Raw genomic sequence first — 16,594 nt, 5'->3', positions numbered from 1 at the left:
CTTGAATTGATGCGATGCACATTAATCAGTATTTAATGTATTTAGCGTTTCGCTTTGAAACACTTCCACGTTGGGCCGGCCACGGCAAAATCATGTAGGTGGAACATAGCACGCCAACAGAACATATTTTGCTGGCTCTGAAGTGTGCTTGTCGTGCTTTTTCTTTTGATTCATTTTGTTTTTTGTTTCACACTCCACGTAGCGTTGCTGGCTTTTGTTTGAACTGGCGCAGGGATGGTATGAGCCTGTTTCGGCTCCGCAAAGATGCTGTTTTACACGAAAAAGAGGGAAATGTAATTACGCCCGTTGGGCAGACGCTTCGGTCATGAAGGTAACAACTAAAATCTAGTAACACACACACACAAACTCACACAGACAGAACAGTCATCCACTCATCACCATCATCTGTCTGTCAATGAAAACACATCCGTTAACAATGCTGAAGTGTACTGAACGGTTTTCATTGACTGTCAGTATTTCTGTACAGCGTTCCACCTTCTTTTCATATTTGTCACATGCATGAAACATTGTACATTTTTGCAAATTAAATTGCATATGGCACCAATTTATGGGCCTTTCATTTGATTAATAATGAAATGTTTAGTTATGTTAATTAGGTTTAGATGATACCTAAGATACATTTTATAATAAATATTATCCTATGTAATCACATTTTCAAGAATGGCCCCAGAGTCAGAGATGGACATGGACATGCAGTGTTGACCGCTATGAATAGGACTTGACGATGAGTACATGCCCTCAGTTGGACCGTCAAGACTCTTTGTGAACAAGACGCAGAGAGCACCGGAATAGAGCCGTGAGAACAACTGAAAGTACTTGAAAAAATCATGAGTACTAAATTCCACAGCTATACAAGACATCATTATTATTTGTTGACTGCAATTGGCTGCTACCCAGTCCAGGGTGCACCCAGCCGACTGACCAAAGATGGCTGGGATAGGCTCCAGCACACCCACAAAAAGCAGCTTATACAATGGAAGGTTGGATGGATGGATGGATGGATGGATGGATGGATGGATGGATGGATGGGTGGATGGATGGATATTAGTTGTAGGCATAACATTTATTGTGCACCATTAGATGTTTTGAATAGGCAATAAAAAAAAATTGGTGAATTGTATTCATTTCCGTCAGTTTCATTGTGGCCTTTCTATTCAACCAATGGAAATGTCCTCTTTATTTCTGACTCCAGAATTTACACATTGTTTGATATATAGAGGGGGGGGCGTGGTTGTGTGTGTTAGCCTAATGACACTTCTTTTATTCAGAGATGCTTTGTGTACCTAAACATATTGATGACACTGATTTAAAAAATGTCTTTACTTTTTTTTAACACACTTTCATTTTATTGTTTTGACCTATATAAGCTTGTGCAGTAGGTTCTACCATGCGTTCTCATTTACAGTTAGGATTTCTCAGAAAAAAAATCCACCTGCGCCTGAAACTAACCATTTTAAGGCCTTAATTCATAGATATTACTAAAAGTTTCACTATTTACATATTACAATACAATACCAATTATTATTATTATTATTATTATTATTATTATTAATGTGCTAGAGAACAAAAGACGGCAGGTTCGGAATCAGCGCACAAAAAATAAAAAACAACAAAAATAAATAAATAAATAATTATTAAAAAAGTTTATAGTATTTGCATCTCTGATTGAAATGTAGTAAAAAAAAAAATGTTGGCCGGTATTGTTGCTAAGTTTTCCAATATGTTAAATGAAACTGTAGACATGATACACTCAGTAGACACTTTAGTCCCCATGCAATTTGAGACTTGCAAATGACATGACAGATGAGGGGCAGAGAGTGCAGCAGTATCAACCTCATGATGGCAGATGGAGTCGCCCACCCAAACCTAACAGGATTGAAGCTGAAGGAAGCAAGCCGGCTGCATATTGCAGTCGAGTCCTGAGGGCCCATAACCTGTAACCAGAGTGATTCAGAACTGCAGTACCATCGCACATTACACTCTCGGGATAAGAAAAAAATCAAAATATCTCATTATATGAATGCCAGAGATATAAACACACACGACAGGCTTCATCTATCACAGTGGAAGAGAAAAGTGCCATACCTGACACTTTCTAACAACACTGTGTCGTGTGCTATTATTCGACTGTCGTGTGAGGCGTTAGCGAACCCTAGTGGACAACGATGATATCTGCAACTCACATTTGCAGCACGTACTATAAAATGTAAATTGGAGAGCATTAGTCTGTCACCACCTCACCTCCTGCTTTTCGTTTAAATTTATTATGGCGTATTGTTGTTTTTCTTGCTAATATTTAGTGCATTTTTTACTACTGCATTAATTAGCACCGTAGTTTTTTTTTAGCTTTATTTAACCTTCAAACAGATTATATAACAGGATCACAAATTCAGTTCAAAGATTAAACCATCAAGTATACATTGTGATATCATTATTAAATAAAATAGTCACAACAAAAGAAATACAACAAAAAATACACATTAAAGCAGTCTTTGGATATATGTAACTAAGGCTTTAAGGGAAAAGGGCATTGTTGCTTTTTTGTTGTTAATTAATATAATGCAGTTACATAAGGATTTCAATTCTAAAAGGAAAGGCACAAATCTGGGAGGGGGTTTTGAGAATTTCTGTTTGTGAATAAAACATTTGCATAAAGAATGATGAAATGTATTCAATATGCAAAATAGCCTTCGGATTAAGAACCAGATGGTTTAACGAAATGAAGCATTTACTCAGACCAAAATTGCTTTGTGATTACACAGTCAAATTAAATAAATAAATAAATAAACACATGAAATATTGTTGCAGTGTCACTCCCACAGAAAGAGCAAATATTACTAATATCAATGGATTTGAAAATTAAGAAATTAACCGGATACATATTAAGTGAGATATTATTATTAAAATGTATTGTCTTGGCTTTATTAGTAATACAGTAAGGTAAAAGCCATGCGTTTTTTTCCCATTTAGATCCAAAATCTGAGAATTCCAAAATTATTTCCCTCTAGGTACAATTTTGTTCTTTTTTAATTCATTAGCGCAGCGTAGTGATCATCTCCAGCGCTTTGTAATTTACGTAAACGTTTCGGTTACATCTGTTTTTCACCAGATCAATCCGTCGTAAACTGAGGACTTTCTATATTTGCCGGCCACGTGTCGATTTAATTCACCAGTGAAGTGCTTCCATCTTCTGGTTCTTTGTGTTTACTGTAAGACAATTCTCTCATTGGCTGCTTCAAACATGACGCAATACGCGCGAACAAGGAAATGAAGCACAACAAACAGCTTTCCGTCGCAGATTTCCTCGACGCCTATTATCCGTTTTAAGAATTGCTGGTGTTATTTTCGTTCCCACGAATGTTTCTATTCTCCACTTACATTTAAGAACAAACACGGTATATGTTTACACAATTGGTTTGTGTTACCTGTGTGTGCGTTCTCAGAGTGCAGACATGACTGACTTCCCGAAAAGCCCCCTAATTTTCTTTGGAGTAGGATCAAGCTTTGCCTTTTCAGGCCTGTTCTATCATTTATACCAAGAAAAGAAAAAAGAGTTAATAAAGCTGAAGGTAAGAGAACCCCACTCTTAAAAACGAACATCCTATCTTTTGACTGGTTGGTCGTGTCACTGATTCGTTTTAGGAAATACCAGTATTCCGACCCGATCATCATTTGGCCACATTGCTGAAGTCATCTCCCCACAAGAGGCTACAATATGTTGCAGTTGAAGGTACAAGTATGTTACTGATGATAAATGTGAAAGGCCACTGCAGTGGCGACGTCAAAATAATTAGTCCAATGAATGAAATTCAAATAAATCCTTATTTTCTCCAAAGACATGACCATAACCTTAATGTGTTAAGCTTGTATGTTGCATTCTCAAGAACGGAGACATATCAAAATGCGGGGAAATCCTTCCAAAGAGGTTTAAACTGTTTTTTGTTTTTCCAGGCCTGGTCGAGGCAGATGAGAAGCCTCTTACCAGCCAGTTTGTCCCAAGATGCTATGGTGTACTTCAGAAGATAAAAGTTGTGGAACATGCTGAATACTGGAACACCCTCTCTAAAACATGGTACATTCTAAGTCATTCAAAGCTATTATTAATTACAACAACCCGTTGTCCGATAACGCTGTGATTATCTCCAGGAGCTCTCGGCCGGCAAACAGGAAAGAAACCAAAAACTCCGTGCCCTTCTCTCTCATCTGTCCTGGCTCCTATGTCTCTGATTTCCATGTGCGGGTGCAAGACCCCTCAGAAGGCTCAGGTTGTTTTCTGGAGAGGGTTTACCACCGAGTGAGACGAGCAGAGGAGGGCTTGGTGAACGTGGTCTTGCAGGGCATCAGCGGGGAGCGAGCAGTGGCGATGGAGGAGAGCGAAGAGATGCTGCGTGTTGGGAGCAACCTGACTGTGTTCGGTGAGGTGGTTCTGGAAGGGGGACATGGAAGGCTACAGGCCCCAAGAGATGGGCGAGAGTATCTCCTGGTTCCTACTGACTACAAGAGCTTCATTGAACGGCATGAGCAATCAGCCAGCATGTGGAAGATGCTGACGGCCCTTACAGGCCTCTTTGGAGCCTCCATACTAGCTGGTGTGATTTATGACACGGTGGGAAAAGACGATCGATCCAAATAGACGCATAACAGAAATTGCATTCTTGTTTCATATTTTGAATTTTGGCTCTTTGCTAAATGGGGAAATTACCAAAACTCACTCTATTCTGGTCGGTCCTCTATTTCTACTGGGTGGATAAAAATGACACACCTCTTAATCATTTAACCAATGATTGAGGTATACCCCTGAATCTTAGTTTTTTTCATTTTACAAGAAAATTCGCAAGAGTGTGATACAGCCCTCTAAGTAAATAGAGGAACATTCTCACTCACACTCCACAACATTGTCCAGCTTCATATTTTTCTGCATTCTTTCCCATTCCTGAAGGCATAACAGCCACAGCCAGGTTACGCAGTACCTTTTGATAGATTCCATTACCTATACGTGCAATTTTGATTCACAATCACCCATTTGGATTAAATTTAATGAATTCACGAACAAGATGTATAATCTTTGGCTAACCTTGTGACTATGTCTGTCATCTGAGCCAACAAACTTGAATAACACCATTCTTAAAAAAAAACAAAAAAACAATCAGAGACGTAGCTATGAATGGACTGTCGATGAAAGTTTCATCAGAGATGTGATATGGGATGAACACTAAACTTGGAATGTTTGATCAATTTTATTTTTGCTTGTCTTATTTTATACAGGCAAGAATGAATATGATTACCTTTTAAATTGTTTTAACTGTATGATGTGAAGTTGCTTTTAGATTAAAATTGTATCAAATAGTGGTGTATTGGTTCCAATTCATTATTTTTCTACACACTTTTCAAAACCTGAATCCCGTTATTGAAGCAAATGTTTCCACCCGTCAAGCAGTCGAAGAGTCTTCTCCATTTGGGTGATTGCATTCACAGCATGCAAACCTCATGAAGATGGACGTCAGTTGTGCAGCGTTAACAATGAAAACATCGGTCCAAGTTAGTTGTCAGGTTTTCGCAAGTCTTCTTTGACCGTTTAAAAATGGCCGATTATGCGCCGTCCTCCTCTGACGATTCTTCGGCCTCCCTCAGCCACTGGATGAACCTCTGAAGCTTTTGGGAAAATAGAGAAAGGTAAGGCATGTTTACAAAAGGTCGCATTATCCAAATGTTAATATAATCACATAGAAAATGGAACTTTTCCCACATTTTGTCACATTACAGTCACACTGTCAATTTATTTTATTGGGACGTGATAGACCAACACAAAGTGGCACCTACGTAATTGTAAAGTGGAGAAAATGCAGAAGCACTCAGTCGGTAGGTTGGAGGGTGATTAGTGAAAGTAAAAAAAAAAAAAAAAAAAAAAATCATGTTCTTCTTAAAATGACCTCAAATATTTAAAACTTTACTTGCATAGAAATCTGTATAAGTGCTCTTTTCTTAAAATATACATATTTTTTCAAAGGGATCATCCTGCCTGGATGGTCCATTTTCAATGAGATCGATTTATGCATTTTTTTTGGGAAAATTATATTCGCTTGCATTTTCTATTTTATCAATTTATTTTGAAGAAATCAGTGATATAACGATTTGAAAACCGCCCCCTAAAAAGAAGGGATATGGGCCATGACCCCTCGCTTCCCTCAGTGTCTTTGTGGGAGTCACGGGAGGGACCGATCACAATTTGTCTATTCAAAGTTACTGTAAACACGTTGCTAATAATGACAAAATAACGGGACCAACTGGCCCGAAAATGTATGTGTACATCTTTCCTTGGGCCCACTTCAACCGCAGAAAACATCACAAACGGACTTTCTGACCAACAGACCCCAGACTGTGTTGCTCGGCCCCTACACGTCCTCCACCCGCATGCTGAGCACCGGTTCCCCTCAAGGATGCGTGCTGAGCCCTCTCCTGTACGCCCTCTACACCTACGACTGCAGCCCGGCCCACGGCAACAACACCATCGTCAAGTTTGCTGACGACACGACAGTGGTCGGTCTGATCTCGGAAGGTGACGAGACAGCCTACAGAGAGGAGGTAAAGAGACTGACAGCTTGGTGCAAGGACAACAGACTGCACCTTAACACTGCAAAAACAAAGGAGATTGTCGTCGACTTCAGGAGGAACAAGACGGTGCCGCCCCCCCTCTGCATCGAAGGCGTGTGTGTGGAGAGGGTCCACACGTTCAAGTTCCTGGGAGAACAGATCTCCGACGACCTTTCTTGGACTCACAACACCACAGCAGTGGTAAAGAAGGTCCGCCAGCGTCTGCACTTCCTGAGAGTCCTCAGGAAATTCAACCTGGACAGGAAGCTGCTGCTAGCCTTCTACCACTCGTCCATCGAGAGCCTGCTGACGTACTGTGTCTCCACCTGGTACAGCGGCTGCACTGAGGCGGACAGAGTGAGGCTCCAGAGGACAGTCAAAACAGCGCAAAGGATTATTGGCTGCCCTCTCCCCCCACTGTCGGACATTTACACCGCCCGGTGCCTCAGAAGGGCTCTCAACATCGTCAAAGACAGTACCCACCCAAACTCACACCTGTTCGACCTGATGCCCTCTGGCAGGCGCTACAGATGCATCAAATCAAGGACCAATAGACTGAGAAACAGTTTCTTCCCAAGAGCCATCTCTATTCTGAACTCTCACACACACACGAGAACACCCTTACCTTGCAGAACAGCATTGTGATGTGTTTTTATATACCCTATTCAGTACTAAATTCCATTGCACTCTCTTATTTATTTATCTAATTTATATATTTGTCTGTATTATTGTTGTATTGCACTGGAGAGGGGAGCCCTCTAATCTCGTTGCACACTTGAGTACAATGACAATAAAGGGATTTCTAATTTCTAATTTCTAAATTTCTAAAATTTCTAAAACTATTCGCCTTCCCATGGCTGACTTAAAAGAGAATGAGGAAATGAGCAGCTTACGTGCACTTTCTGACATGTCTTGTCTGTTTTCTATAAGTTAACAAGAAACGCAAATACAATGCGTTTTGAGAGGCTTTTCATAAGGTTAATTGTTAGTAAGTCGTCATATATTACAATTTCAGCCATAAGCATTAGCTTGACTTATTACGTGCCAATGTAAAATTGTGTCCCTTTTATATGCTCGTTAATTTCCAAAATTCCCAATCTTAAATTGACAGAACACCAAATACTATTCTGAAATTTTGCCAGTCATTTGCAACCCAACTTGGTGCTACGTGAGCACTTACTCCTTGGTTCTTCCGCAGCTGTTTACTCGTGTCAGACGTGACACTAAGAGAAAACCAGCGCAGAATCATCTCCTCCTCCAGGATCTCCAGTTGGTACATGGTCATAAGAATCTAGAGGGGAAAACAATTGAAACGTTCCATCTGCGGGTTGAGCATGGATGTTGTCGTGCAAACGAGGCTTACCTTGCACATGGCAGGCCAGTGAGTGACCTGCTCCAGAAAGTGCTCCTCGAAGGCAGCTAGACAGTCCAGTTGGTCCTTTGATCTCTTCACGTAATTCTTAAACACCGGCGCCCATTTCTCCAACAACTGACAGACAACACAAATTGTTACAAGTTTGTCATCCCTCATATTTCATGACCTATCAAAAAATGACCCCTACTAGAATTAATGCATTTTATTTTGTGGACTTTAAGAAGTCTGCCCTTTTGGTTAAAGATGATTAGTTTATTGTATTAAGGTCAACAGATGTATTATTTCTTGTTTGGCATTGTAATTCAGCACTTTTCATCAAGGCTAAGGCATGTGATGATGCCAATTGACTCTGTAACATTACGCTAATGTTAAACCCACAAGCTAATGAGAGTAAAAACCATACCACGTATGAAGCCTGCACTTCAAAATATGCCATGTCTTTCCACAGACTGGTTGCACAGCACAAATGTTTTGTGCAAGAAATTGACAAAAATGTGAGAGTTTTGTTCATTGCAATGTGTTAATGAAACAAAAAGTTTTGCAAAGTAGGTTTGAAGGTATTGAAAAAATATAGACTACATGCCAAGTACATGCAAGTCAATACCCCGTGGAATAATGTGGGGGGAATAATGCAAAATGGAAATCATGCACTGCAGACATAAAACTCTGAAAAATCTAAGGAACAAAGTTCATTTATTTGGAATTTTAAATTTGCAAAAAATGTACGCCAAATGCTATTAAAAAAAAAGCTCTTTTTTTTTTTTAACTTGTGCATGCCCAAGTCAGCACTCCGTGGCACTATGATATATATATATATTTTTTTTTTTAATCATGAAGCCAACATTTTATTTATAAATTCGAACAGACTTTGCAAATAGTTTTGAACGAATCTACCGGTCCTAAACGTTTACTCCATATTGGCAGTTCCACGCTTCCGTACGCTTGTGGTGTGTCATTATTGAAAAACAAAACAAAACTTTTTTTTTTTTCAATAAAACCCTTGAAGTCTGGAATTTTTTTATTCATAACACCCACCCAACACCCCCCAAAATACATTTACTTAAAAACTGTCACAATTAGATACAAATTATTTTTTGAGGAATATGAGAGATTGGCCAAAGAAAATGTTAAATCACAAACATGGTCATTTTTTTAACCCAATTGTCTCCGAGTACTTTTTTCCCCAAAATAACAAATTGCCCCATGACGAGAAGCAGCATTACCGGCAGAAGGCCAGCAACGTATTGGGATGAAGTGAGCGGCGAGCTGTTTTGCTGGAATGGGAGATCCAACAACACTGCAGTCAGTATCTGCATCACCTCCTGTAGCGTGATGTTGTAGGCGTACCTGGAGAAGTCACACACTTTTCACACTTGATCGCTTTGAGAGTGAGCATTTCCACTGGATGCTACAACTTACTTAAGCGAGTTGATCTCAAGCACGAGGTGGTCACAGCTGATATTCTCTTCCAGGCCTCTTTGCAGGGTGCCCAGCACCTCCTTCTGGAACACTGGAGGTTTAAGTCCATTTGAGTTCTTTAAGCAATGCTATAATAGTCATGATACCATTCATTTTCAGTTTGAATTATTTTTTTTCTATCCTGTCAGCTTATTATTTAAGGATTTAAATGAATTTACAACAGAGCCAAGCTATCCTGGATAGAATTTTACTAAATACAACACTTGTGAAATTACAAAATGCAGTTTTCATGTGTTTCAGTTGGTCAAAAGTGCCCTTGAGAGAGCCAAGAATATTGTTGATGTACAGTATACATTTTTTTTAATATACTTCCAAAGCTGAAGTTGAAAATTAAACAATGGGAATGAAATAAGCACCTTTGCGAAGTTGCATAATATTTTCAATAACAACAATAAAATGGTCCTTCAAAAAACAAAGCAAGGTCCAAAATAATGAAGCAAGGAGTGGTCATTCTAGAGCTCAGGTGACATGTTTACATCAAAATACACCAAGGATCAAGGTCTTGCTGAACTTCTGTCTTGTGCACGTGAGCGACTGGAAACCAGGGTTACAATAGTTTGGGATTTTATCGTTTTTATTTTGTTTTGACTTTTTGTTTTTTAAATTATGTTACTCTTAATTGATTTTTAAACAAGGTAGGATCCATTTTATTAGTTTTTATTTATTTATTTTTTTTAGAAATGATTTGTTTTAGTTGAGTTTCTATTACTTTTAGTATTTTCGAAACATGGCATATTTGTAGAGTGCAAGCAAAAAAAAAGAAAGGTCACTAATTAGTGTATATGGGTTAAGTCACCTACAATTCTCAAACAATTGTCTGACCTTTCTTCTTCTATAACTTTGCCCATCCATACCAAAGCAAATACGTTTCAAATGAACCCCAAAAGCTCATGTATGACATTAACCGACAAAGACGAAGTCTAAGGCAATATTCACTATAATTATAGCTACTTTTAGCTCATTTTAAAAACGTCACCCATAGTTTCAGTCAGCATTTTTTGTTGTAAAAGATCTTTTGTTTTTTATTTCGTGAACGAAAATGCTTTGTCAATTTTAGTTTGAGTTATTTCATTAGTTTTTGTCAACTATAATAGCTTATCTGGACACCTGGGCCTATATAGCTGGGCCAATGGTGAACGCTGATTTGTTACCATGACGACCTGGGCAGGGTGGATTGAATGAGGCAAACGTTTTGGCTTCTACTTGGCCAGGTGGAAACCAGCTTGTGGGGACAATAAAGCATAAAAGACTAGAACTTATAAACGTCAACTTGCCACAATGTGCGCTTTCCTTTATTAGTCCCTAGATGGCAGTAACAAGACTTTGCTAAGCTTTAGCAACTTGACTCACCTTTCGCATCATCCATCTCAGGGGAAGGGATGACTGGATCATCAGGACCATCAGGCTCACTGTCCTCACTCTCACTCTCAAATTGGGGATTTAACGTCAAGCCTTGGACAACAAGAAAATATTTGAGACAGCAGCATTTTGGGAGATATCGCAGACATGAGTAAGCAATGGGATATGAGATTTCGGTTGTTATCCTACCCCAGAGACAATGCGACAGCTCTTCATCACCCGTGTCGTCCAGACTGCTGGCTTTCCACATGTAACCTTTCCCTTCTGCCCCAACCTCAGCGGGATTAAAAGCTGCAGAGGTAAATAATTACAGCTCACTTCCACTACAGCTGGAATAGGAACAATTTTTCAAGACGCACCTTTCTGTTTGATTTTGTCCTTGCTCTGCCCCACTGTGGCGTCATCGCTGAGGAATTCATCGTCATCATCCTCCTCTTCTGCTGGATAATGCATGGACACCACCGTGCCCGCTGGCACAGAGATGTGTGGTCCAATCACCACCTTGAAAAGCAAAAGAATGAAGACGTTTTATCCTCACACATACCCATGAATATTTGACATATTAGAGTAGTAGACACAAAAAGCTGAGAGAAAAAATGTGGTGAGAATATTTACAAATCAGGAGACTACTTGCTTACATTGTATGCCAGGACGCACTGCTTATTAAGCTTGACGCCTTCTTTGACTTCAGCCTTGTCACAGACCACAGAATGACTAATCACCACGTTGAAGCCGATTTGAACATTGTTCCAGATGTAAGCGTGGTCCAGAATTACATTGTCACCTGAGGCACAAAAACATTCTTGTTATATATTGTGCAACCTGTTTCTTTTCAAGGTGAACATTTCCAAATGTTTCCAATGAATTCACCTATGATGCAATTGTGACCAATGACGCTGTTGGAGATGTAACAGTTGGCCCCGATGCTGGTGTCACAGCCAATGAGAACGTTCTCCTCCATCTGGCTACCGTGGCCAAGGGTGACCCCTGACCCACGGTAGACGTTGTGGCGCGAGTAAGTGCAGCTCCATCCTTTCTGATCCGTAAAGTTGGCCTCGGGGGTCAGGGGGTAGACCCACCTTCTCACCAAATCAGACGACACTGAATCGTACATCAGCAAATTGGACACTCGGGCACCATAACCGTCTCTGGTGACATGCATATGTATCTGATTTCCCAGGATCTGAGGGAAGGTAGAACAGATTGTTTGGAGCCGTCGCGTCACAGAATGTGGATTTTTAAGGAGCAGTGCGGAGGATTAAGGGAATCCTTTTGTGAATTGCATCGCCACTTGCTGCCATCTTTTGTATTTTGTTAGTTTGAAATTAACATCTGAACAGATCCTTCTATCCTTTCACTTTGCTTGAAAATAATTTGGTGACCCAACTACAGGTTGCATGTAAGTATGCATCTTGAGTTTTAGCATGCCATACCACCATGTTTTCTTCACGAGGTGAACGGTGGAGGTTGTGTTTTTAAGAGCACTCAGGTATTTGCTACTATCGTTATCAACACACACCAGCTTTCTGATGCGTTTATTGTTGAGTTTCATGTTTAATTTGTCATTTTTGTCTGTTGCCATATACTGTATATATATTTTTTGATTCCTGTAAACTTTGTCAAATAATTCAGTTTTTTTTTAAAATAATATATTTGGAAAAATTTGGACTTAATTAGAGCTCAGAAATGCGAGTCAAGTGTACAACCTCACCACAAGATCACATACTCTCATCCACACTGTTCCTTTGTATAAATTATTAATTGCAGTTGATTACCTCTTCATTGACCAAAATCCCCCTGACAAAGTCATTTCTCGTTTGGTAGTCAAAATTGTCAGTGAAGAGCTCTGCAACCTAAATTATGAAAAAAGGAACTGCTGCCATTATTTGTTCTCTAAAAAAAACTATATTTTAAGTTGAACAGATCTTTGGAAACGTTCTTACCTGCGGTGAACAGATGCTGATGTGGCAGTCGAGGAGGTCATGTCGGATTTCAAACTCATCACTCGCACTGTGGAATATATTCTGGAAAGGCAGCAGTAATTTAGTCTTTTTTTCATTACTATACTTGCAAAATACGGCAATGCCTGTGGTGTGCCATCAATGACTTCAAAGCATTCGCTGGTCTAAACATCAGCAAAAGCACAGACTTGCATTTACGGGAAAACGTATACATTTATAAAATATTGTAGAGTTTTATGTCCAACAATATGTTGTCATCATTTAATAGTGTCTGTCTGGGCTGTGCAGCCTACAGTCCTTTGTGAGTTATCATTATATATACTTTTTGTCCAACCAGTTTTCAGCTTCCGTGTGTTGCAGGGCTGCAGTAATCGAGTCCGGGCACAACACTTTTTGTTTTTGTCACGGACTTGAATCAGACTCTTGGCATTTGACTGGGACTGGATCATTGGTCTCACAAAATATGTTTAATTGACTCAACCGAGTCCAACTTGAGGTGTCAGGTAAATTTTTTAAGGCGATGAAACAGTGTACTTTTCTAGGACCGGTATACCGTGCAACCCTATGTGAAAAGATGACTTACCGTGGGGAAGTGAAGCTTCTTTAAGCTTTGTGTCTTGTGGTAGTGTAAAACACGCTGACTCTTGCTGTCCATGGCAACAATCACATCATCTTCCTCACAGCGAGACTTGTGGCCCGGCGATGATTCCTTAAAGAGCATCGTCATTACGGAGATGTTCTTGTCAATCTTACGACGATGCCTTAAGCACATGAAACTCACTCATTAGGTACATCACCATCATTTCATTACAGTAGATCAGTGAGTCTCAAAGTCTGGCACACATACAAGTTGGTCCCTCTAGTGGTAGGCGAAAGCATCATTGCCCAATTACAGTATTATACGTATGTTTATATTGACATTTAATCTGTAAGAGCTGTCTGTTTTTAAAGTTCTAGGTCCAATTTTTATTTTACTTTATGTGCAATGTATTTTAACTGAATCATGATTTTAGTAGTTCACTATTTCTCTATATTTAATGTTAAAGGGGAAGTCAACGGAAAAACTTTTTTTTTTTTTTTTACAATTTTATGCTCTATGTGGCAACACTAATCAAAAAAACATTGATTAAGGAGCAAAATCCACCCTTTTATATCCATCTCAGGCGATGGCCATTTTGCTACTTGCAGTCATTGAAAATTACGTCACAGTTGCTCAGGGCTCAGAGAACGACCAATCACGGCCCAGCTTGAGAACGCCACATGACCAAACTCAGAAAACAGTTTAGCCGTGTTTGGAAGTTACCTGAGCAACTGTGGCCCAATCTAAAAAAAACACACTTCCACCCTAGTGCCCTTTAATTGCGTGTTCAGTGCTGTCACCCGACCCTTTTTGTGTTCTTGATCCACACTTCAGCTGAGCACGCATCCACGACCCCCGAGCTGAAGTAATTTACCCACGATTTATGGCGGATTTGACCAAAATAGCGGGAAATTCTGTGAAATTCCTGGGCCTGTGCCAAAAAAAATGTCTCTTCAAGTGTCAATATCAAATATGACACATTCAAATTTGGAAATGTCTAATTTCACACTGCACATGTAGTACATGTACTCTTCAACAATGACAGCAGGGTGTAGCATGGGTATTAGGATTGGGCCTGTGATGTCAATTGCTGTCAACAAGTGGCAAAATGGTCAGCACCTAAAATGGATAAAAACAGGTGGATTTTGGTGCTTTAGTTTATTCATATTCCACAAACACAATAACACTAGTTTGTGTTGACTTCCCCTTGAATGTTCAAATTGTGCATGATGTTACATAGGATTACAATACAATCAAATGTACTTTTTATTATTATTAGGCTCCAGCACCTCCCACCGCCGCGACCCTCGTGAGGAGAAGCGATACAGATAATGGATGGATGGATATTTTATTTAGGTAGCACTTGGGGTATAACGTTTAAGAAACACAAAATTAATCAGTACAAGTGTGACAGGACCAAGCCTTGCATGTCTATAATTTGACACTCTTGACATGTTAGCAACACTCACTGACAATCTTATTAGCATTTACAGGTAGAGCATAGTCTTACCTGTGTTCCAGTAGTGCCTGGCTGATGTCAATGTTGGAAACCACATCTCCATAGACTAACAAAAAGTCTGAGCGTACGAGTGACTTTGCGTCAACATCCCTGAGCACATCACCCAGCGATCTGTACAGGTCTGATGTGATGATGTGGACAGTGTTTGGGGAGGTCGATCGACACCATTTGGACTTTCTATCAGATAGAAAGCCAAGTTCAAATAATCATTATAAACGTCAAGTCAAGTCAATTTTATTTGTATAGCCCTTAATCACAGACAGTCTCAAAGGGCTTTACATAGCCACAATCGACATCCCCGATCTTAACCCCCAGGAGGGCAAGGAAAAACTCACAAAACCTCATTAGAGAAAAAGTGAGAAACCTTGAGAAGGGACCACAGATGGGGGAATCCCCCTTCCAGGATGACTAGGCTGCAATGGATGCCAACTGGGCAACATTTGACACATACAATGATGCTATGGGTATTATAACGTATTATATTATTTCTCAGAGCGAACGTATAGCGTTTATAATGGGACTCACAGCAAGTGTTCCTTAATTTTGCCAGCCATCCAACAGCAAAACACATATGTTTCCTGGACCCCCGTGGACGTGAGGAACTCCAAAGTGTAGTCGATCATAGCAACATTGCCCAGAGGCAACAAAGCCTGTCAACAAAGTTTGACAGTTACATCAGTGAACAATAGCGTGACGATGACAATGAAAACTGCTATTAAACAAAACCAAGAAAGCAATTCGATATTAGGTATGAATGATACCAGTGTAAATATGTACACTGTGGTGTTAAAAGAGAGAAACCATGTAAATTTTCGCAGCACGGTTAGCTGCTAGTAGCAATCCTGTTAGCTCAGCATATTGCCTTACCCGCGGCTGGTCTTTGGTCACCGGGAAAAATTTCCGGTTAAAGCTGTCAGCGACTAAAACGGCCTGCAGTTGGGGCTCTTCTTCATCTTGCTCACAGCCACCTTTTCTACTTGAAATTCTTTGCTTCCCTCCTTTACCAGCCATACTCAAACGTTTAATTACTCAAGGAATCAAGCATGGAGTCAGATGCAGCTACGGTGGCCCAGGTGTGACAAAAACTAACGAAGTCAATTGCGTCAATCTAAAGTGGCATGACGACGGTAGTAGGACATTTCACCAAGAAGGAATGCAAGAAGTTATCAACTACGTATTTGTTCTGAAGCTTGTGACAGATATTTACTTGAATAATATCTTGGAATTAATGCAAAATCACCAACGATAAAGCATAATTAATTCAAGGATACTTCTAATAGTTTTCTTTGATTCTTGAATACGACCAAAAAGGAGGCAATTTTTTGAGAAACATTTCTCTTCATACTGCCCAGAAGCACCACACTCGAGCAGTGTTGGTTTGCAAGGCCCCAGTGGAAACTCGAGGACAGTGTTTTGTTCTGAGATGATGTGCTAAAGATGTACAGCTAATCTGGTACAATATTTGCAACGTGTGCAAATAATTTTAAAATAAATCAAACTGAGTTAACTAAGTTAAAATATTTAACTGAGTTAAAAAATATTATAAAATATCCAGAGTTAATGCTTTAATTTTGACAGCCCTAGACTGTACTGTAACTCCAATTGTAGTTTTACCCTTTTAGTCGCTTTGCCTGTTTACGTAGTTCTTAAATTCTCCACCCAACGACAAAAGCAATTACTGTACAATGACATGGTTATCACTTACTGCT

The 16,594-nt window shown here is 39.7% G+C and overlaps 2 protein-coding genes across 3 annotated transcripts; one reads left to right on the top strand and one right to left on the bottom strand.

Moving 5' to 3' along the window:
- Window positions 1-3,243: 3,243 nt before the first annotated feature.
- Window positions 3,244-5,367, top strand: mul3 (mitochondrial E3 ubiquitin protein ligase 3). Its single transcript, XM_088312080.1, has 4 exons — window positions 3,244-3,590; window positions 3,664-3,751; window positions 3,973-4,093; window positions 4,168-5,367. The coding sequence occupies exons 1-4, from the start codon at window positions 3,474-3,476 to the stop codon at window positions 4,652-4,654; spliced, it is 813 nt and encodes a 270-aa protein (XP_088168206.1). The 5' UTR covers window positions 3,244-3,473; the 3' UTR covers window positions 4,655-5,367.
- eif2b5 (eukaryotic translation initiation factor 2B, subunit 5 epsilon) lies at window positions 5,240-15,992 on the bottom strand. 2 transcript variants are annotated; one of them, XM_088312029.1, is made up of 16 exons: window positions 15,753-15,992; window positions 15,411-15,535; window positions 14,877-15,062; window positions 13,370-13,547; window positions 12,769-12,849; window positions 12,601-12,678; window positions 11,696-12,008; window positions 11,464-11,609; window positions 11,185-11,326; window positions 11,015-11,116; window positions 10,817-10,918; window positions 9,407-9,497; window positions 9,211-9,334; window positions 7,976-8,101; window positions 7,793-7,903; window positions 5,240-5,673 (listed from the first exon to the last, which is right to left on the bottom strand). In XM_088312029.1, the coding sequence occupies exons 1-16, from the start codon at window positions 15,894-15,896 to the stop codon at window positions 5,611-5,613; spliced, it is 2,112 nt and encodes a 703-aa protein (XP_088168155.1). In that variant the 5' UTR covers window positions 15,897-15,992; the 3' UTR covers window positions 5,240-5,610. The 2 variants fall into 2 exon arrangements, with proteins under 2 accessions (XP_088168155.1, XP_088168156.1); XM_088312030.1 differs by lacking the exons at window positions 15,411-15,535; window positions 15,753-15,992 and having other exon boundaries at window positions 13,370-13,495; window positions 14,877-15,025.
- Window positions 15,993-16,594: the final 602 nt, after the last annotated feature.

The sequence above is a fragment of the Idiotropiscis lumnitzeri genome, chromosome 12 (assembly GCF_059441095.1).
Source record: "Idiotropiscis lumnitzeri isolate Australia: NSW breed Sydney's pygmy pipehorse chromosome 12, RoL_Ilum_1.0, whole genome shotgun sequence".
NCBI lineage: Eukaryota > Metazoa > Chordata > Actinopteri > Syngnathiformes > Syngnathidae > Idiotropiscis > Idiotropiscis lumnitzeri.
The sequence above is the reverse complement of the archived record's forward strand: the minus strand, read 5'-3'. Positions and strand labels throughout refer to the sequence as shown.

Coding starts and splice junctions, on each gene's coding strand:
- mul3 (XM_088312080.1), top strand. CDS start 3,474: ATGACTGACTTCCCGAAAAGCCCCCTAATTTTCTTTGGAGTAGGATCA. Junction 3,591..3,663: donor AAGAGTTAATAAAGCTGAAG/GTAAGAGAACCC, acceptor GATTCGTTTTAG/GAAATACCAGTATTCCGACC. Junction 3,752..3,972: donor ACAATATGTTGCAGTTGAAG/GTACAAGTATGT, acceptor TTGTTTTTCCAG/GCCTGGTCGAGGCAGATGAG.
- eif2b5 (XM_088312029.1), bottom strand. CDS start 15,896: ATGGCTGGTAAAGGAGGGAAGCAAAGAATTTCAAGTAGAAAAGGTGGC. Junction 15,536..15,752: donor TGACCAAAGACCAGCCGCGG/GTAAGGCAATAT, acceptor CTTTGTTGACAG/GCTTTGTTGCCTCTGGGCAA. Junction 12,850..13,369: donor AGAAGCTTCACTTCCCCACG/GTAAGTCATCTT, acceptor CTGCCTTTCCAG/AATATATTCCACAGTGCGAG.